At 58.4% G+C, this 21214-nt stretch overlaps 2 protein-coding genes across 2 annotated transcripts in view; one reads left to right on the forward strand and one right to left on the reverse strand.

Annotated features, from left to right (window-relative positions):
* GPATCH8 (G-patch domain containing 8) overlaps positions 1-7548 on the reverse strand; it is a 55924-nt gene extending 48376 nt beyond the window's left edge. The window contains exon 1 of the mRNA XM_066205276.1: positions 7456-7548. Coding sequence (XP_066061373.1) covers positions 7456-7500 — 45 coding nt within the window. The 5' untranslated portion in view covers positions 7501-7548. The remainder of the gene's footprint in view (positions 1-7455) is intronic.
* An 8596-nt stretch (positions 7549-16144) lies between these two features.
* On the forward strand, positions 16145-18541 carry FZD2 (frizzled class receptor 2). The gene has a single exon (XM_066205181.1). It carries the CDS (start codon positions 16708-16710, stop codon positions 18379-18381), a length of 1674 nt encoding a protein of 557 aa, XP_066061278.1. The 5' UTR covers positions 16145-16707; the 3' UTR covers positions 18382-18541.
* The last annotated feature ends 2673 nt before the right edge of the window (positions 18542-21214 follow it).

The following is a 21214-nucleotide window of genomic DNA, read 5'->3' on the forward strand; positions in this document are numbered from 1 at the left end:
CCACCCCCTCCAGGGGATGGGCAGGACACCTTCCACTGTCCCAGGCTGCTCCACCTGGCCTTGGACACTTCCAGGGATCCAGGGGCAGCCTCAGCTTCTCTGGGCAACCTGTGCCAGGGCATCATCATCCTCACAGGGAACAATTCCTTCCCAATATCCCACCTAACCCCGCTCTTTGTCAGTGGGAAGCCATTCCCCCTTGTCCCATCCCTCTGTCCCTCTCCAGCTCTCCTGGAGCCCCTTTAGGCCCTGGAAGGGGCTCTGAGCTCTCCCTGGAGCTTCTCCTCTCCAGATGAACACCCCCAGCTCTCCCAGCCCGGCTCCAGCCCTCAGAGCATCTGTGTGGCCTCCTCTGGAGTGGCTCCAGCAACTCCACACCCTTCCTGTGCTGGGGACGCCAGTGCTGGAGGCAGCTCTGCAAGTGGGGTCTCACCTGAGCAGGGCAGGATTCCCCCCTCCCCTGCTGCCCATGGCGTGCTCCTGGGCTGCGAGCACACACAGCTGAGTCACTGAACTTCTCATCAAACAATACCCCCTGTCCTCCTCAGAGCTGCTTTCAGTCCATTCTCCCCCAGCCTGGATTTGTGCTTGGAACTGACCTGAGCCAGGTGCAGGACTGTGCAACTGCCATTGCTGAACTTCATGAGGTTCACACTGACCAACCTCTCCAGCCTGTCCAGCCCCCTCCAGATGCCCTCCCCTTCCCTCCTGTGTGTGACCACAGCAGATAGTACAAGGCAAAGAGAAACCACCCTGGTGGGACAGGCTGCTAATTATGTAATTTTCAGGGTGTAATCCATTTACCACTATGAACTTCCAAGCTTCCAAAATATTATCTGCCTTTTCTTTCTATGGTGTCTGACTTGATAAAGAATCGTTTCTAAACCAAAATCTCACAGAAAATCTCCCTCAGGAGCACGTTAACAGGATTCAAACTCCATTCAATACTGTTACCAACGATCAGAGGAAACACAGCATCTGCCAGCTCAGTTTGCAGATCAGGCAGGCCAACAAAGAGGGAGCAACAGTGAGGATGTGTTTGTACAGAGCAACCTGACCCGTGTAAGAGTGGCTTCAACTCCCTAACACCACGTCTGCTCTCACGGAGCCCTGTACAAACACAGCCACAGCACGGGGCTGCACCTAGCAGCACTGAGAAATCCCAGTTCAAACCTCCTCACGCAACACGGTAGCAGAAAGGGTAAAAATGCAGTCCAAGGGTGTGCAACAAAGGAACAGCAAACATGAAGAAAGTGGTAAATAGATGTTTACCTCTCAGTAAAAAAGACGTTTATCTCAGTATGTTATACCAGATAAGAGTCTGCTCTAGACTCCCCTGAGCAAGTTTTTTAATCACAAGTGTGGACAACTTATGATGCAGAAAGTAGTAACAACACAAAGGGAGAACAGTAACAGAATTCAGAGCCATTAAGGCTCTCCAAAGATGCTAAAATTGAGCAGAAATGCTGTATATGCCTTCACGTAAGAGGACACAGAGTAGGAATGTATGCTTTGGTGTTGCCAAGGAGGACATAAAGCTCAGCTAAACGCTGAAAATAAAGACAATCTAGAAGAAAAATCAAGCAAAATGCAGGTTTCAATAGCTAAACTACCAGAACAATCTACAAAGGAAAATGTTCCCTATCACCAGTTGTCTTCAAGGGAGAGACACTGCAGCCAAACACAAACTCCTGGATTCAGAACTGGTTTAAACAATGGGAATTGAAACCTAAGTGATACCTGGATACTCAAAGCCAGCATCCTGATATTAACTTCTGGCTTTAAAACTGTGAATGGCCCAAATCTCAAATTAACTGCCCACAGAGCTGCCTGAAAGGAGAAAGTAGCAAGAATTACCACAGGTTTAAAACCATGCGGTAGGAGAAAAGTTTCTGTCAACTGAGGAAGTGCTGCCCTGGAACTGCAGCAATGCTTTTCATCAGATGAGCTCCTGAAGCTCCACATTCCCACACGGGGGGTGCAGGAGCCTGATTAGAGGGGTGGGTTTTGTCTTAGAGGGGGGGACTCAGAAGAAGATGAGGTAGCCCATCAATGGCTTGTGGGACTGTAGGATAAAGTGTTTTCTTTCCCATTCACTTGGCCTCGGCAATGGAGAACATCACTGCAGGAGAGAAGTGCCAACACAGATTGGGGGAAGGCATAACCAAGACAGGAAAGGTCTATACAAAATGACCTCACCACATGAGTCCCAGAAATCCACACTGAAGTTCAGACCCTACTACAATATTCTGAAACTGGAACAAATACTACTTGATCTACTCTAGAACACATTTTCCCCCAGACTTCTCCTGCCCTCCTCGCTCACACAGGGAGGTTGAAAAATCAGTCACAGTTCTGCTGTTCCTGCTTTGCTCAACTGAGAGGTCAGAACATCCTGCCAGGGAGGTAAGAGCTGCATTCTTCCTGTGCTGGACTCACATCAGAAATATAACCCAAATCGAACGATAAATAAAGATCTCTAAGCAATTCTAACAGATCTTCTAGAATCTCAGATTAATTCTTCAGTTAGAAAACACTCCATGAAAAGGCACAGGCTGCCTCCTGACTGCTTGCAGCTACTCCCGCCAAAGGCAAACTCACACCCCAGGATCCTGGAATAGCTGAAAGCTCAGCGTAACAGATTTTGCAGAGATTCCAATCCTCGTTCCCCCACATTAAGTTTTTCTTTTCCCAATTAGTAAAGGCAGGCAGAGAAAATGACCCTCTTTATCTCTCTGCTGCGCAGAGCACAGGCATCAGCTCCCACATTGCCCCGAGCAGCTGGGCCTGCTGAAGGACATGAAAATCAAATGCACTTCCCTTAGGCAGCACCTGGGAAGTGAAGTGAGGCTGCAGCCACGGCCACACTCATTAAGGATGGATTCTAAACCTCCTCGCTGCTGGCCCAGCTGTCCAGTAAAGCGCTGCCTAAGCTGCTTGGGAACAGAACTTATCCCTGACATTCTGCCAATTAAAAAGCATAAAATCCCCCTGCCAGCAGCACTCAGCTCGACCTGCTGGAAGCAGACAGGGCCAGAAGCACAGCGATGTGCTGGCTTAGCCCTTCAAATCCTTTGTGGAGAGAAAGAAAAAAAAAAACACCTATCTTCTTGTTATTAACAGGAATACCCGAGCTCAGATTCAGACTGGTCACACTTCTACCCAGCAGGGAAAACCAGGCACGGTTCTTCCTGCTGGGTGGAAGTGTTATTCCATTGCGCAGACGACACAACACCAAAAAACCAAGAGACAGAACAGCCTGTGTTCCGTCTGGCTAATGATGCCAGTAAGTGCAATGTACGTAGGAAGAGGAAATTATTGTACACATAGACACATATGGCTGGTAATATTTCTGCTTCAACAATGAAAAGGAGAAAAATGCAGCAAGAAAACATCTTCTCAACATCTGGGAGTAAGTGGGAGTTCCACTGGATTTCAGTGAGAGAGACAGCCACGATATTTATTCTTTGAGCTTGCATACCTGATCTGCAGAATAAAATCATTGCAAATGCAAAAACAGCACTAAAAAATACATTTACTTTTTGCAGCAGTTTCATATGTTCATACAGCTTTTATTAATGCTCCTACAATACTCTGGCAGCATCATCTACAGCTATTGTTCAGAATTGCTCAAAGTTATGGTGGTTCCCATTTGTCTCTGCCAGGGAAGCCCACCAGTCCAGGGGACAGTGGTGCAGACAAGTGACAGAGCCTGTGACAGACAAGCTCCCCAGTCCTTCACCCCAAGAACTAGACTCGTCAGAAACCCAAAAATAACCTCTCCTGGATGGAAAAAGGTGGGGATTTATTTGAATGTACCACCCAAGACTTCACTTGCCATTGCACAGCCTAGAAAAGAGGCAAGAGAAGGAAGGTCAGGGATACCCCTTTTCCTCCACTAATCCATTTCCCTGTCCAAGGCTCCCAAACGAAGCCCTGTGCTGACCTGGTAAGGGAAAGATCCCCCATGACAGGCAGAGCACAGGTCAAGGCCTTCCTGTGGAGCTGCCTTAGGTTCAGCCCCTGCAAAGTACACTCAAAACCAGGGGCTTTCCAAGTTTCTCTAAGGTTTCAGAGCTTAAAGCAAAAAGAGAAGAGGATCTAAGCCTTTAGTGTGGCTTCTAAAGCTACAGAGCACAGCAACAGCACAACAATCCTGTGAGGAAAAACCCAAGGGCTGCCTAATCAGCTCACTGCAGTGATATCCCCCAGCGCCGTTCCCGCTCCTTCGGCAATTCCAACTTCCAAATCACCCTCAGCTTCAAGGTTCCTTACACCAAAACACAGAGAGGAGTCACAACAATTTCAGTGTATACAATCTTTCTGCTCTCCCTCCACACCACAACCTTCATCCTTAGGAATATATGATTCCTTATCCTTACACAAGCCACTCATTTCTATAGGGCTCCCTGTAACTCCCTGGGAAGAGCAGCTCTCTTCATGCCCACCACATCACTATGGCTGCAGTTATGGCAAGATCCCTCACTCCCTCTTATCTCTCCAGTTCTCCGTTGATCCCTCTGCCCAATAACCCTTCTCCCCTCAGCACCTTTCCATGCACTTCAGGCCATGGATACTTTCTCCTTCTCGGCTGATTTAGGTCCTTCCTTCCTGATTTCCCTGTGGTGCTGTATGTTTCCATTCCTGCCTCCCCTGATAGCACTGATCTTTCCTCAGTGAGGCACAGGGGAGGGAAGAACAGCTCCCAGATCTCACCTTTAATCCACTTTTCTCCAGCACATCAGAAGCTCAGAAACCCGAGGATCACCTCTGCTAACCCTGCACTGCCAGCTCTCTCCTGCCTACTGTGCTCAGCTTGCACCCTTGCCAAACTGATCCTCCCAACCCAGACTCTCTCCATCTTCTCTCCAGAAAGGCAGCTGATAACAATAATGAGAAGTCTGAAATGCTTTTTTTTATCCAGTGACTTTTCCATTAGCCACATCACTAATCCCAAGATATTTGCCTTTCTTCCAAACAGCTAAAAGGTTCCTTTGACCTATACTCTTTACTCCCGACCTTTTGTTTCTCTCTCCAACTGCTACACATCCTTTCACTTCAAGGAGATCACAAGCAGATCACCCCAGAACAAAACCCGAGAGCCCTCCACAGCCTCCATCCCCACACTGTGTCCATCCCTGATCAAGCTGTGTCATTTTAGAGCCTGTCTCCCTCTGGCCATGCTCCCTGGGCCTCACCAGCCTGGCAGGGACACAGGATTGCATCCAGTACACACCTGCTCCAAGGACAGAAATTTCACCTGCCAAAGAGCTGTAACTGTGAAAAGGGCATCCCTAACACCGACACAAACACTCCTGGGTTTGCCATATTTGCAGACCAGGATTTTCTACAGAGGCACAGGCAGGTGTATTTTTACCTACGGCCACAGCAGCCCTGTAAATACCCAGCACAGCAAGCATTTCCTGTATTCCACACCCAGGCTACAGCTCAAGCAATCTCTGTCTCGATACAGAGAAGAAAATTCAGAAATCTTCTCTGAAAGTGACTCTGAACCTAATTTTTCCTTCTTCTTCATCAAAAAGCTTTCCTCCATCAATACAATTTGGAAAAACTGTCAGACTGCCCATCTGTCAGGGGTAGGTGCACAGGCCCTTGCCTCCCAAAATTCAGTGTGACCTTGTCCCAGTCCTCCTTGGATCATCGTTTGCACAGCTCACTGTTATCACCTTCAGTCCTCCGCAGCCTCAACCAGCTCCAAACTGCTCTTCCCAAGGGACCGATTCCACTTTTCCCTCACAGGAAGTTTTAACACAAAATAAAATTTCTCTCTTCTCCCTGGCATATTTTCAGGCAGGGAAGAACAGAGCAGTGACCCTTCCATAAAACCAAACCTGATCTTTTTGTTTTTCACTCTAGTCTATGGGAAAGACAAGGAAAGCCTGGTACTTAGCACAGATCAATCCCAAATTAGAAAAGTGCCCTTTTTTAAAGTCAAGGGGAAACAGGGTTGTGACTTGAGTTATTGTCCCCAGGCACACTCAGCAGCTTCCAAGATCTTGGGATCAGGTAATGGAGCCAAGTTTTCTCCCTGACATCACCACACATTCCCCCTGCGTGCCCAGAGCCACGACACAGTAACAGGTTTTGCCACTACAATTGTTTCTCTTACCATGGGGTTTCCCCACAAAGGGACAGGAACAAGGACACCCAAAGGCAAAAGTGGACACGACTGCAGAGCTCACCCATTCCCTGGGCACAGCCACAGTACCTGACTTGGTTTAGGCTCTGCATCTCCCCTTACCAAAGGATTACGAGAAATGTGTTTTCAAGTCCAAGATCTGGCTCACTCCACTTCCTGTAACACAAACTTCAAAGCCAAATCAGACTAGTTCAGTGTTAATTACGGCTCATTTCTTCGTTGAAGGAAATGAAGGATGCAAACGAGCCCGTGTTTGGGGCTGGGGCAGGAGCCAAACTTCCATCCCCAGAGCAGGAGATGCCTACATTGCACATAACCACGCTGGCATTTTTTTTTCTTGTGTGTTTCTAACACAGCTAAGGAACAATTTTTGAAGCGTGCACCCCTCAGAAGCAACATAAATTAGTCATTTCTGGATGTCCTGACTGCTTCCAAGACTGCACCTTAATTCCAGATTACACAGAATTACACAAGCTCCACAACATAAAACCCTCCCAGGTCTGTGGGTGAAAGGCCCGAGTGAGGATGAACGGCACCATTCCAACGCCAAGCTCCCAAAACAAGGACCCACAGAACAGCTCATCCACGGCTCTCCTCGAGCAGCATTACCCTCGCTCCTTTTGTTTTCCTTTATAACCCCGAGACTCTCTCGGGCTGAAGTCAGAGAACAACATGTCATTGTTCAAGCTTAATGAGTCAACGTTAATTTTCCCATTGTTTATTTAAACCCCCTTTCAAACAGCATCGGTGGCGTTAATTACGTCGAAATACTGATGTTTTGGCGGGGGGGGGGGGGGGGTGAGAAGGAAGAGGCGCTTTCCACATAGAAGGGGTCGCTGGCAGATGTTCGGACGGCACGCTGCAGGTCTCGGGGGGAGCGATCAGAGCGCTCACCGCAGGGCGGGTGATCCCCTCACCGCGGGGCTGGTTCCCTCAGCAGGGAGAGGCCCAACCCCGCACGGGGGGTGCTCGGTCCCATCGCTGGTGGAGGGTTGATCCCCTCACCGCCTCCCCCGCCGGGTCCCTCCGCGGGGTCGGCCCCTCGCCGCCGCCGTCACAACACGCCGCCCGCTGCCCACCGTGCCCGAGCCGCTCTCTCCTGCCGCGGGTCATCTCGAGAGCCGGCCCCGACCTCCCTCGTTGCCCTCTATGCCGCTCCCCGCCGCGGCGCAGGGCCCGGCCCGCACACAATGCCCCAGTCTGGGGGGAGGGGAGGGACAGGGGAAGGTGGCGGAGCCCGGCATAAGGGGCCGGGGCCGAGGCCGCGGCCGCGCGAGGCGGCGCTAAGGAAGTACCTGGAAATCCCTGTCCTCGTTGAAGCGGGAGAACCTGTCCGCCATTTCACGCCGGCCCCGCTCCGGCCGCCACCGCCTCCGCCCTCAGCGCCGCCCGCCCGCACCGCCCCCGCCGCACCGCGCATGCGCCGCCCGCCGGTCACGTGTGCGGCGATCGGTGTCACGTGATCGGTAACGAGGCGGTCCCTCACGGCGGCGCCACCGCGCGGAGCGGAGCGGTTGCTGCAGCGGGACCCGGCGGGGCGGAGGCGGCAGGACCGGCCCGGAGACAGCGGCACGCCGGGGGTTGGCACACCATGGGGGCAAAACCGGCTCGCACGGCCGGCCGCGCCCTCAGGCCTCCGCTGCGGGTCACATCACGTCCCGCCGAGCCTCGCTGCGCATCTGACTGCAGATGGCGGCGCGCATGCACGCCCCGGCGGCTAATGGGGACGCGAGCGGCGCACGCGCCTGCCTAGCAGCCAATTAAGGCGCGAGCTGCAGCGCGGCGCGGGGCTCGCTTCCCGCCCCCTGCTCCGCGCATGTGCAAAGGCGTCACACGGCGAGGGCTCGACCCGGAGAACGGAGGGCGCGAGCCCCGCTTCAGCCTTCCCGCTCTCCCACCCCAGCCAATGGGAGCTGCCCTAGCCGTTTGAGTGATGGTCGTGTGAGCCAATGGGAGCGCGGGCTCGCCGCCTCTCCCGCTGTGCGCCGCGGGCCGTGCCGCCTGCTAGGGCGGCGCATGCGCAGAGCCAGTTCCGCGGGGCTCGCGGGGGGCGCGGCTGAGGGCAGCTCGGAGCCCTCGGCGCGGGGTGAGCCCTGCCGGGGATCGCAGTAATCGCGCCCAGCCCGGAGATGGTGCCCAGCACAAATCCTGAGCCGGATCGCGGTGCTCAGAGCCAGCCCCGCGCTGCTGCCCAGGGCTCGACAGGGGCGTGCTCGTATCCCTGGCTCCTGGCCCAGCCCTCCGGCCGGGCTGCGGGAGCCTCTCGCCCATGAGTGGGAAATGCGTGCCCGGCTCGTGCAGCCACAGCCCTGTCATTCTCTGCAGTGGCACAGCAGCAGTGCCGTGGGCCATAGCGGCGGGCTGGGGCAGGTGCTAGGTTAGGGTCTGGGTCTGGTTTTGGGATCGGGGTCGGGTCTAGGATCTAGATCTGGATTTGGGGCCAGGACTGGGGACGTGGGGCTGTGGGATGGATGTGGGGACCTTGGCTGGGTTTGGCGTCTGGGGATGGGGTCTAGGGCTGGGTCTGGATTTGTGGGTTAGAGCTGCGTTTGGAGTCTGGGTCTGTGTTCTGGGTTTAGGTTTGAGATCTGGGTCTAGGATTTGGGTCTGGGTCTGCAGAGGTCTCTGCTTCTCCATCCCCCAGCACAGCTGTCACCAGCTGTCCGTGAGCACAGTGCCGTGTGTTGCCGGCCCTCCACCTCCCCTGACAGCAGGAAAAACGGATCCCATCTGTCTCTCCATTCATTCATTGCTTTTCCTCTCCACAGCAGCCTCTCTGCCCGGGCCCTGCTGCCCTCTGCTGCCTGTCAGGGCCGGGTGAGGGAGAGCTCGGGATCGGGGCTGACTGCAGTGTGTTCTCTGAGCCTCCATGTGCCACCAGACCTGTCCCTGAGGGGACACCTGTGCCCTGCGCAGTGAGTCCTGAAGCACTGGTTGTGCTTTGTGCTCCATGGGGTAGTTCTAAACTCAGTTTGGTCCTACAGTGAGCTAGGCTGGCCTGTGCTGCTAGAACTCCTGCGTGGAACATGTGCCTCTCGTTTGTCAGGAGGGAATGAAGTGCTCAGCCTGCTGAGCCCTGTGGGAATTCCCCCTGGATATCCTGGAAATGAAAACCTCCAAGGAAAGGGAGGCTGTGGATGTCCCAACCCTGGCAGTGTTCTGAGCGAGGCTCGGTAAGGCCTTGAGCAACCTGGTCTAGTGGGAGTGACCCCTGCCTGTGAAGGAAGGGGTGGGACTAGATGGTCTTAAAGGTCCATCCCTACCCCTTAACATCCTATGATTCTAACCTTGGCTCTCTCCTGGGACCAGCCAGCCCTGTGTGCTGAGAAGGGCTTGGTGGCTGTGAGCTGGGACTTTTACATTGCAGGAGGGCTGTGTTTCTGTCCATTTCTTGCTGGGCAGAAACATGTTTTTTGCTCCTCATTGCCCTGACAAAGTCCTGTTGATGCTCTGCCTGTCTGCTCTACTCAGCTCCCTGCAAAAATGCCAGTGTCCCATGTCAGGTCCCCTCCTCATCGTCCCAAAGCACCCAGGTGGGTCCACGTGGGCAGCACTGGCCCCCTGCCCCAGGAGCCTGGCCATACCATGTGGAACAGCCCTGTGGGTGACTCCGTCAAATGTCCTGCAGCCCAGCCCACCTGTGGGTCCTGGGTCGGCACCCTTGGGCCCAGTACAGGGGCTGTGCCCACAACAGGGAGCTCCTGCCTCACCTGGGTGGTCATTGGGACCCCCAGCCACCCCCTGGACCCCCACCCACCATGGAGTGCTGACCCAGGCCCTGCAAGGCAATGGGGCTGTTGTCAAGCCAGGTGGGATGAACCTGGAACAGGGAATGTGGGGACCCCTGGGGAGGGTGGCAGCTCTCCTGGCAGGACCCAGCTGTGCTGGTGTCCTTTGCCCCTTCTCAACATCCCCCCACCCCACTGGGTGCACAAAGCTGGTGCTCATCATCACCCATGGGTGGGGGTACCCAGCCCTGCAGGCCTGGGCTTTGGGAACCTGGCACTCCAGGGGTGCTGAGCTCAGAGCAGGGTGGTCCTGTGTGCCCAGTGCTGCCCAAGGCCTCTCAGCCCTGCCTGTGTCACTTGGTGCCATAGGGGTGAGCTGGGACAGTCCCTGGGCTTCTCTGCCTGAGGTGCTCAAGGGGCACAGTGTCCCCAGGCCAGGGGACCCCAGACTCCAGCATGGGCAGAGGCCCCTCACTGCAGGACCAGGAGCCAGTGCTGCGTTCACCAGGGCTCCTCTTCTCTGGGGAGCCCCTGTCCTTTGTGGGGCCCTCTCTGGGCTGTGCTCCCCAGTCCTGCTGTGACAGGAGCAGGAGGGAGGCCAGGAATGAATGCCTTCCCACATTGTCCCTGTGCCAAGGGCCGCTGCTGCTGGGGACGTGCTCACCAGGACCTGTGGTGGTTGGGGGACACACGTGCCCCATCCTGGTACCCACTAGCCTGGAGGGAACTGGCACAGGGACAGCTCTGTGTCCCACTGGGCACAAGGATAACTCAGTGTCCTTGTTGGGAACAACTTCATGTCACTGTCAAACACAGGGACAGCTCGGTGTCCACACTGAGCACAGGAACAACTCTGTCCCTACTGAGCACAGGGACAGCTCAATGTCCCTGTGTCAGCTCTGTGCCCCCACTGGGCAGAGTTGAGTCTGTGTCCCCAGTGGGCTGGGGACAGTTGGAATGGCTGTGTGACACCATGGAGTGTGACACTTCTGGTTGCACGGAGCCCACCCCCCACTACAGGGGATTTTGTTGGTGCTGGGGGACAGACGGGCACTCAGGAGACCCTGAGAGTCACCATGGGCCAGTGGCATGGGCTCGCTGATGTCCCCACACCCAGCCCTGACACAGGAGGGTATAAATAGCAGCTCTGTCACCTCCTGTCACATGCCCGGTGCTGGCAGGTCCCCTGCCCCAGTTGGGGGCACAGCTGTTCTGGGAGAGGGAGGGTTGGCCGGGGTGCACGCCATCCCTCCTGCACTTCTACCACAGGGGTCACCCCACAGACCTGGAACAGTTCCTGGGGAACATCCAGGGTTCCAGGCTGTCCCTGTGGGAGCATCAGTATCACTGCCCTGAGGACGCAGACCCCAACCCAGCATGGGGACAGAGCTGAGATGGCTGTACCATGCCCAACCCCCAGTATGGGGTCCCTGTGCCCCATGAGAACCCACTGCCAGCTCCAAGTGCTTCCCTGGGGACTTAAAGGGCATTACCAACCCCAAAGCAGAGCAAAAAGGGAAATTTGTGCCCATTCCCCCCCCCCGCCGATCCCATGCACTCCATGGGCAGAAATGGTCACTGCGGTCCAGGACAGCTCTAAAAATATCCAAGGGCTGACAGTGACAGCTGCGGCTGGGCCAGGGGGACCCGCAGGGGGGCCGGGGCTGCCAGCCCCGGGTGTCCCCTCCCTGCCAGGACAGCCCTGGGCACTTTCCACACGCACGCTTTTCTCCACTTTGGGGACTCCCGGGGTCCCGCCCCGCTGCCCCGCTGTCCCAGCGGGATGGTGCCGTGGGGCAGTGGCTGCGTGCCCGCCGTGCCCACCCCAGCCCCGCGGCCTGGCCGCCGGCACGCGGCTGTCGCGGCACGGTGGCTGTGGCGCTGGCTGTCCCCCGGCCTCCCCGAAGCCCCTAATCCATCTCTCGCAGCAGGAGATGCCTAAGCTGCCTTTTCATGCCGGCTCCTCCGCGCGCGGGCTCGAGTGCTCTCAATGCCGGCGCTGGCAGGAGATGTGTCGGACAAGCTGAGGGGATCCCTCCCCCGCCAGCAAGGTCAAGGTGTGCTTAAGCCACTTTCCCCACACCCACCCCCGTGGGCTCCGTGCCCCGCCGACACCGGGGCTGGCTTTGGGGGATACCACGGCTTTAGGATCTCCCCACCCCGAGGGACCCAGGCAGCCAGACCCATATTGTGGTGGGGGCTCATCCCCCAGCTCGTCGCAGCCAGTCTCGGGGTCACCCTCCAGCCCCCCGATCCAGCTGGGGACCCTCTGTGGTCCTTGGCTAAAGCTGTGCCCACTGCCACCAGGCTGCCCCCAGGGCAGGGGCACCCCACACACCCCCCAGGGCTCATCTCTGCCCCAACCCCCCTGGGCAGTGCTGCTCACAGACCCCTCCCATGCACGGAGCCACTGCAGACCATCACACCGACCAGTTTAGACCAGTGCAAACCAGGCCTGAGCACTGCTCTCCCTAACCCACAGGGTAGGGAGCATGCGTGTGTGTGCACACCTCTGTGTGTGTGTCTGTCTGTCTGCGTGGACACTCATGTGCCCGCTCATGCCCAGGCACGCGGGGGCCCCGCAGTGCCCATGCTCAGGACCCCGTGTCACTCCTGTTCCCTTGGTGACAGACCCCCGTCCTCTGCTGGCACCTCGCACCCGCCGCCAGCCAGGGCCTTTGTGCCTGGTTTTAATTAGAGGCTCTTAAGTGTGAAACAAAGCCGAGGGCAGGGCCAGGGGCCCTTCCCTTCCTCTGCACTCCTGGGGGACCCCCGAGGGCCCCGTCCTGCCTGGCATCGCCTGCCACAGCCCCTCCATTCCCCACTTCTGTTTTGCCATCCTCTGTGCCCATCCCTAGGGGACACTTATTTGCAAATCGGTGCTTATTTGCCAGTGCCCCCTCAAAGCACTGCCCTTCTGAGTGGTGCTGGCCACTAGCCCTGCATGGGACCATGCACAGGGCCTGTGCCAGACGTGGTGCCACCCCCAGTGTCACCCCCAGGGTACCTGTCCCCAGGGAGGAGGCTCAGAAAGAGGCCACCAGCCTGTGGCTGGGCTAGGGTGCTGCTGGGTGTGACATGGGTGTTTCCAGCTGTGTCCTCCATCCCTGGCTTTGGTGGATGCAGGGAGGACCCCACAGGCACCCTGGCACCTCATGGTACTGGAGGGATCCCAGAGAGGGGGCCTGCATGGGCACCATGTCCTGCTCCATGAGGGACCCAGGAGCCACCAGATTCTTGGAGGTGGTGGTAACCATGGGCCTCTCCCTGGGGATCCTTGGGTGCTGGGAGCGGGGGACTGGCAACACTGGGTGCCCACGAGCATCCCCCAGTGCTGTACTGGGATGAAGTGAGAGTGGAGCAGTGGGAGGATTGGGACTCCTGGTGCCCCCCACCCTGAGCAGCTCTGTGAGGACACGAAGGGGAGCTGGGGAGAAGAGCTGGGTTTGGCCCCATATTCCCAGTAAAGCCCAGTCTGGGCAGCACCCACTGGGTACAAGGGTTGGTCCTTGTCTTCACAGTGCCCCCTCCACCCAGGACACCAACCTCAGACCCCTGTGGGAAGTTTTGTGGAGGGGGCAGCACCCTCTAACACCCCTCATGCCCCTGGCAGGGCCTGGGGATGGGGCTGGGTGCCTGGTGACAGGGACACGTGGTATCAACAGGGTTCCCTGGCCACCCTGAACGTCCCTGTGATGGGACACCCCTGAGCAGGCAGGACCCCACTGACTGCTTCCCTGGGGTGTCCCCTGACACCCCCACTCCACCCAGGGGCTCCTCTCAGGCCTGACTGGTGGGTCTGCTCTGGGTTTTGCTGTCCCCAGGAGGGTTCAGCACCTACTCTGGGTGCAGCCACGTCCCAGTGTGTCCCTGGAGGCTCTGGGGACTCTTGTCCTGAGCCACCAGCACCCAGGAGGACAGGGAGCACGGGGACAGCCTCTGCAACCCCTTCTGGTAGTGAAATCACCCCATCTCCGGAAAGAAGCCAAAATCCGAAGTGTTTAGGAAGCCAAGATCCACGTGGCTGTGCACACCCTTGCACCCCTCTGTCCCTGTCCCTGTGAGCTTGGGGGACACGGTTAGGGTCACCCAACCAGACCCTGCTGCCACAGGGCCCAGAGGAGCTGCGGCCGCAGCAGCCACCCCGCATTCCCGCTGCAGCCGGGGAGCGGGAATGGCCGGAGGCAGCGCTGGCCGGGCTCCGCGCTCGGCCCCCGCCGCCGGCGCTGTGCCAGCCTCCCTCCGCCGCCTCCCGCCCGGGACCACCGGGCACCCACCGACCCCGGCCGTGCCCGGGCTCACGGCGGGGCCTGAAGGCAGCACCCCTGGGTGCCCCATCGGGAACGGCCGGCCCCGGCTCCCATCTCACCGCCTCACCCCGCAGCACCTCCGGAGCCTCCGCCATCCCCGGGAGCGGGGAGAGCCCCCGCCAGCCCCGCCGGGACACCCGGCACGTCCGGGCCGGGGAGGCTGGGGGGGAGCGGGGCCGGCAGCATCGTGTGTCCCGTCTTTCCCCCCCAGGCTTTGATTTTGGAGCCCCCCCCCCGCCCTTCCCCCTCGGCCAGGAGCCGCAATGGTTTCAATTACGCTGTGAAAGGCGGTGGGGCCCCCTCTTTTCACGGCAGCCCGGGTCTCCTGCTCACAACAAAAGCTTAAGTTACAGGAAAGGGAGAGAAAGGGAGGGAGAACGCGGAGGGAGGGAGGAAAGGGGGCTGCCAGAAGCCCCCCAGCCCCCCAAAACGGAGCGGACGGGGGAAGGGGGCTCCCCACCACAGCTCCCCCCGCCTGCCCTTGCCTTGGGAAGGGCAGCCTCCCATCCTGGTACCGAAATTTGGGTGATCGCCTACAGTTTCGTTCTCTGATGAGGGTCTCGAATGGGGCCCAGTCTCTCCCAGTGTGTCCCAGTCCCCCCAGCGTGTGCTTGACTCCCCGGTGTGTCCCGTCCCCTCCCGTGCTTGACCTCCCTGTGTCCCAGCACTGCCAATGTGTCTTGGATGCCCCTAGCACGTCCTGGCTGCCCCTGCTGTGTCCCAGTGTCTCCCTCAGTGTGTTCCAGTGTTTCCTCAGTGTGTTCCAATATTTCTCCAGTGTGTCTCGGATCACCCCAACATGTCCTGAATCCTCCCAGTGTGTCCCGGTTCCCTCCAGGCATATCCCTGTCTGCCTCCTGCCTCTGCCATGTTCAAGCCACCCCCCCCCCATTATGTCCCCGTCCCTGCCAGTGTGTCCTGGTCACAACGTGTGTCCCAGTTCCCTCTGGTGTGTCCCAGTCCCTCAGGCCTCTCCCACTGCCCTGTTTTTGGGAACAGAGGTTCCCTTCACCACAACCCAAGTTGGGGGAGGGGGGGGGGCAGACAGGGTGCAGGATGTTTCCCACCACCCCCCGCTGATCTGGGGACACCCCTGGCTGTGCAATGGCCTTTTGGGGGTGCAGCACCCCAGGGTGGCCATGGACAACCCATGGGGTGGTGGCACTGCCTGACTGACACATGGGGACAAGGGATGTTGGGGCTAATCCTGCTCCCCTGCATCCTAAAATGGGACCTGGGGACAGTGGGGGACCCCCTGCGGCACGACAGGGGGGATGTGGGTCTTATGCTGGGAGGCGCAGCCCCACAGGTGGAGGGTCGCGGTGGGGGGATTAGGGGACATGAGCAGCACGGTGGACACAAGGGGGCACAGGAGACACAGAGGGGGCAGAGGACATGGAGGGCGTGCAGAAGCCACAGCAGGGCTAGGGAACACAGCGCGGGATGCAGGGGACACGGGGGGGTGCACAGCACGCGGGGGTCACAGGGTACACGGGAGGCGCAGGGGACAGGGCAGGGGCAGAGGACAGAGGTCCAGTGAACACGGGGGTTGGCAGGGGGCACGGGGGGACACAGGACAGCCGGGGCACAGAGCGGGAACCAAGGGGACACGAGGGGGCCGTTTCCCCGCGGCCCCGGCCCGACCCCACCCGCGGGGGGAGTTTGCACGACTCGGAAAAAGTTTGCGGGGGGGGCGGTGACCCCCGGGACGGGGGCGTGACCACATAGGCGTGGCCCGTGGCCGGTGTGGGCGTGGCGGCCACAATATTTGAATGTGATTGGATGAGCGGGCGGGGCGGGGCCGAGGGGGGCGGGGTCCGGGGCGCAGGCCCCGCCCGACGGGGACGCGGCGCTGCCCCGCACAAAGGCGGCGGGAGCGTCCGGTGCGGCCGCTCCGCTCCCCGCGCCCCGGGACCCCGGCACCCCCCCGGCACCCCCCCGGCACCCTCCTCCCGCCACTCTCCCGGCACCACCGCCCGCCCGCGGCTCCGGGACTCGGCACCGGGAGCAGCAGGAGCGCCAAATTCGGGCAGCGGGAGCAGCGCCGCGGAGCACCGGGAGCGCCACGTCCGACCACCGGGAGCCGTCCCGTTACGCACGGTAGATCGGGACAGCGGGAGCCGTCCCGCCGGGAGCGGGGTAGGCGAACAGCGGGCAGCGAGAGCCCTCCGGGCAGCGCCGGGTACGGGGGATCCGGCACCGCTAGCCGTCCAGACGGGACCTGAGAGTATCCAGTCACCGGGGATCGTCCAGCCAGCACCGGGCACGGCAGCTGGTCCCTGGGAGCCGTCGAGGCAGCGCCGGGTACGGCAGATCAAGCCACCGGGAGACATCCAGGCGGGACCCGAGTGTATCCAGTCACCGGGAGTCGTCCAGGCAGCACCGGCCACTTCCGATCCGGCTGTGGGAGCCATCCAGGCAGTACCGGGCACGGCAGACCCGGACGGGAGGACTGGCCGTCCGACTGGGCAGCGGGCACGGTAAATCGGGGCGCACGGCTCGGGGCACCATGGGCACCCCCGGCGTGCTGCCCGCCCTGGCCTGGCTCCTAGCGGGGCTGAGCGTGCCGGCGCCGAGCCAGGCCCAGCTGCACGGTGAGAAGGGCATCTCCATCCCCGACCACGGCTTCTGCCAGCCCATCTCCATCCCACTCTGCACCGACATTGCCTACAACCAGACCATCATGCCCAACCTGCTGGGTCACACCAACCAGGAGGATGCGGGGCTGGAGGTCCACCAGTTCTACCCGCTGGTGAAGGTGCAGTGCTCGCTGGAACTGAAGTTCTTCCTGTGCTCCATGTACGCGCCGGTGTGCACGGTGCTGGAGCAGGCCATCCCGCCGTGCCGCTCCATCTGCGAGCGGGCGCGCCAGGGCTGCGAGGCCCTCATGAACAAATTCGGGTTCCAGTGGCCGGAGCGGTTGCGATGCGAGAACTTCCCCCGGCACGGCGCCGAGCAGATCTGTGTGGGGCAGAACCACTCGGAGGATGGTGGCTCCCCAGCACTGCTGACCAGTGCCACACCTCTGGCTGGCCAGGGCACCCCTGGCGCCCCCCGCTATGCCACCCTCGACCACCCCTTCCACTGCCCGCGGGCGCTGAAGGTGCCCAGCTACCTCAACTACAAGTTCCTGGGGGAGAAAGACTGCGCAGCACCCTGTGAGCCCACCCGTCCTGATGGCCACATGTTCTTCAACGAGGACGAGATCCGCTTCGCCCGCATCTGGATCCTCATCTGGTCCGTCCTGTGCTGTGCCTCCACCTTCTTCACCGTCACCACCTACCTGGTGGACATGCAGCGCTTCCGCTACCCCGAGCGACCCATCATCTTCCTCTCGGGGTGCTACACCATGGTGTCGGTGGCCTACATCGCCGGCTTCGTGCTGGAGGAGAGGGTGGTCTGCAACGAGCGCTTCCAGGAGGATGGCTACCGTACCGTGGTGCAGGGCACCAAGAAGGAGGGCTGCACCATCCTCTTTATGATGCTCTACTTCTTCAGCATGGCCAGCTCCATCTGGTGGGTCATCCTCTCCCTCACCTGGTTCCTTGCCGCTGGCATGAAGTGGGGCCACGAGGCCATCGAAGCCAATTCCCAGTACTTCCACTTGGCCGCCTGGGCAGTGCCAGCCGTCAAGACCATCACCATCCTGGCCATGGGGCAGATCGATGGGGACCTGCTGAGCGGTGTCTGCTTTGTGGGCCTCAACAACATCGACCCTCTGCGGGGCTTCGTGCTGGCCCCGCTCTTCGTCTACCTCTTCATCGGCACCTCCTTCCTGCTGGCTGGCTTTGTCTCCCTCTTCCGCATCCGCACCATCATGAAGCACGGCGGCACCAAGACGGAGAAGCTGGAGCGGCTCATGGTTCGCATCGGGGTCTTCAGCGTCCTCTACACCGTCCCGGCCACCATTGTCATCGCCTGCTACTTCTACGAGCAGGCGTTCCGCGAGCACTGGGAGCGCAGCTGGATCAGCCAGAACTGCAAGAGCTTGGCCATCCCCTGCCCGCTCCACTTCACGCCCCGCATGACCCCCGACTTCACCGTCTACATGATCAAGTATCTCATGACTCTGATCGTGGGCATCACCTCGGGGTTCTGGATATGGTCGGGCAAAACCCTGCACTCCTGGAGGAAGTTCTACACTCGGCTCACCAACAGCAAGCAGGGCGAGACCACGGTGTGACCCCCCCGGCCCCGCCGCCCTTCGGCCTGAAATATTTTTTGGGGGGTGGGGGGGGAGGAGTTATTATATATTTTTTATTTTTAGATTTATTAACGTCTAAGGGGTGTCTCTCTTTCTCTTTGATTTTTTTTTTTTTTTGTAATTAAACCTGTAAATAGCATTTGTAAATTTAATGACATATTTCTATTTAAAAATATGAAAAAAGAGAGCGAGAAAGTAGGAGGAGAGGGAGGGAGAAATAGGAGGAAAAGGAAGGGGGAAGAGGGGAGGAGAAAAGGGGGCAAAGAGAGAAAACAGTGGAAAAGGGAGGTAAAAAGAAGGAAAGGAAAGAAAAAAAGAAGGATAAAAGAAAGGAACGGGAAAAATGAGCAGAAAAAATGAGAAAAGCGAGGAAAAAAGGGGAAAATTAGAGAAAAAGGAGGATAGGGAGGAAAAGAGTGGGAGAAAGGGGAGGAAAGGAGAAAAGGGAGGAAAACAGAAAAGGGTGGAGAAAAGGGAAGAAAAAAGAGAAGAAAGAGAAAAAAGGAAAGGGAGAAAAAATAGGAGGAGAGAAAAGAGAAAAATAAGGGGAAAAGAGAAAAAGGAGATTAAAAAATGAGGAGAGAAAAAGCATTGGGAAAAAAGAGAAGGAGGTGGGAAAAGGGAGAAAAAAGAGGGAAAAAAAAAGGGAAAAAACCCTGCCAAGCCTGGGAGAGGACCCTCAGGCCCCTGCTCCCCCCTTCCCGCTTCGTCCTGGTTCCCCCCAGGCACTGCCCCACTGGCCCCTGGAAAAAGGGTGAAAAAAGGCAAAAAAAGCCAATAACGAGCCCATTTTTCTTACTCTCCTTTCGAAACTCCCCAAGAAAGTGGATTTTTTTCTTCCCCACCCCTTTGCTCCCACGAGACCCTGGGCTGGGGCTGCCCCCCGTGGGGGCTCTCCCTGGACCCCCCCCACTTGGCCGATGACTTTTCCTCCCAAATCCCTTTTTGAACAATCCTTCACAAATACAAACGAGTCAAAAAATTGCCAGATTATTCCTAAGGGCTTTTTAAATTTTTTTTTAACCCAAAAACCCCCAATAATTAAATTGTGGGGGTCCCCATGGATTCTGCCGGGCCCCCCACTTCCACCGCCCCGTGGGGATGAGCCAGTGCCTCCCTCCAGCTGGAACAAACCACTTTGAAAGGAGAAAAAAGAGACTTTTAACCCCCCAAAATGAGGAATTTTCAGTTTGCAGTGGGAGGGGGGGGCCTCTCCTGTGCTTCCCCCCCCGGGAGGAAATAGCTCACATTTTCTCTGGGATTAGGGGTTTGGCAGGCATGGGCCCCCAATCCCGAGGTTCCGGAGAGAAGCGGGTCCCGACTCCGGTTCGATCTGTCGGGATTTGGGGGATGCTGGAGAGGGGACGTAGGGGAGTTTCAGCTGGAGGGGGACAAGCTCAGGGCAGGGGCGGGGGTGGAAGGATGGATTTAATCAGCTGGATTTAATTGGAATGAAAAAAAATACTCTTCCCAAAATGGAGAGGGAGACCTGGCCGCGAAGTGCTGGCCCCAGGGGTGCCCCAAAACCAGCCCCGGGGAGGCTCAGCGCTTCTTGTCTCCCTCATTCCAGGGGATTTGGGGATCCCTGGAGCACAAAGAGGGATTGCCGGGGCATTGCGCCATTCCCCTTCCCCCAGCAAAGCCCGGGAAAATCCCCAAACCCCCTTAAAAATCCCAATCCCGCGATGAGGGCGAGGCGGGAGCTGAAGGGGTTAAGGCAGCGCCTCTCCAGCACATTTTGGAAAGGAAAAACTCTTTGGATCCGGTTTAATTTTCCAGCGATGACTTGGAAGGGGGAGAGAAGAGGGGGAGAAACTTATCCACGGCTTCTTTTCCCCCTCCTCTGTGCTTTGGAGAAGCAGTTTGGGGGTCGGGCTGGGCTGGCTGGGACCTCCCCAGCACCCCCTTGGCACCCACGGCATCCCCCAGGACACCCCAGCACCCGCAGTTCCCCCACCCGCGGCCTTGGGAGCCTCTGGAAATGGGAATTCGGGCAGGGTGATTCCTGCTCTCTGTTCTGGTGGTGGCATGGGCAGGATGAGCCTCTGCCAACGCGTCAGGGGATCCCCCTTGCACCCCTAAACACCCACCCCAAGGGTGGCATTTCAGGGGGTCTCCCTTGCCATGGGGGTCCCGGGCTCTACCAGCCCCAGCTCTGGGTGCTTCAGCTTTGGGGCGCTGCCCTCGGGGTCCTGGCTCTGGCTGGAGGTCCCACTCCCCAAAAGGAGCTCCCCCCCAAGGCTGCTTTGTTTTCTGGAGGCGAAGCGCAGATCACGGGGGACGGGGGGAATGTAAACTCTCCACCCAGGAATGCAGGAGCTCCGAGAGGAGATTTTTTTAAAAGGCTTCATGTCCTGGCTTTGGAAAACAGAGCTGGGATCTGGGATTGCTGGGGCTGCTGAGGCATCTGGGGGTTCTGGGCGCCCCGCGGCCACTGCTGGGACCCACTGGGGGTCCTTGGCCCCCTCCCTGGCCCCACAGGCTCCTGTGACGGAGTGGGAATAGCAGGAACTGTGCCAGGTCTGTGCCGTGTGGCCCTTTCCAAGCAAGTTTTGGGGAGTTTTGAAGGTTTTTGGCTCTCGGGGCTGTTTGCAGCCCAAGCAGGAGGAGCTGGAGGGTGTCTGCAAGCTGCGATCAGTGCGTGTCCCCTCTGTCCCCTGCTCTGACACCCCAGGGATGGGGAACCCTGGGAAACAGCAGGGTCAGGTCACCCCAAAGATGGATCTCTCTGGAATGGGTCACCCGAGGGACAACTAACCCTGGGTACAGGTCACTGTGGGAATGGGTGACCCTGAGGATGGGTCACCCCAGG

This window comes from Chamaea fasciata, unplaced genomic scaffold (assembly GCF_029207755.1).
Source record: "Chamaea fasciata isolate MVZ Bird 193981 ecotype frontalis unplaced genomic scaffold, bChaFas1.0.hap1 SCAF_27, whole genome shotgun sequence".
In the NCBI taxonomy this organism is placed as follows: Eukaryota; Metazoa; Chordata; class Aves; order Passeriformes; family Sylviidae; genus Chamaea; species Chamaea fasciata.

Excerpts from the sequence above, each read along its gene's own strand:
- FZD2 (XM_066205181.1), top strand. The coding sequence starts at position 16,708 with ATGGGCACCCCCGGCGTGCTGCCCGCCCTGGCCTGGCTCCTAGCGGGG.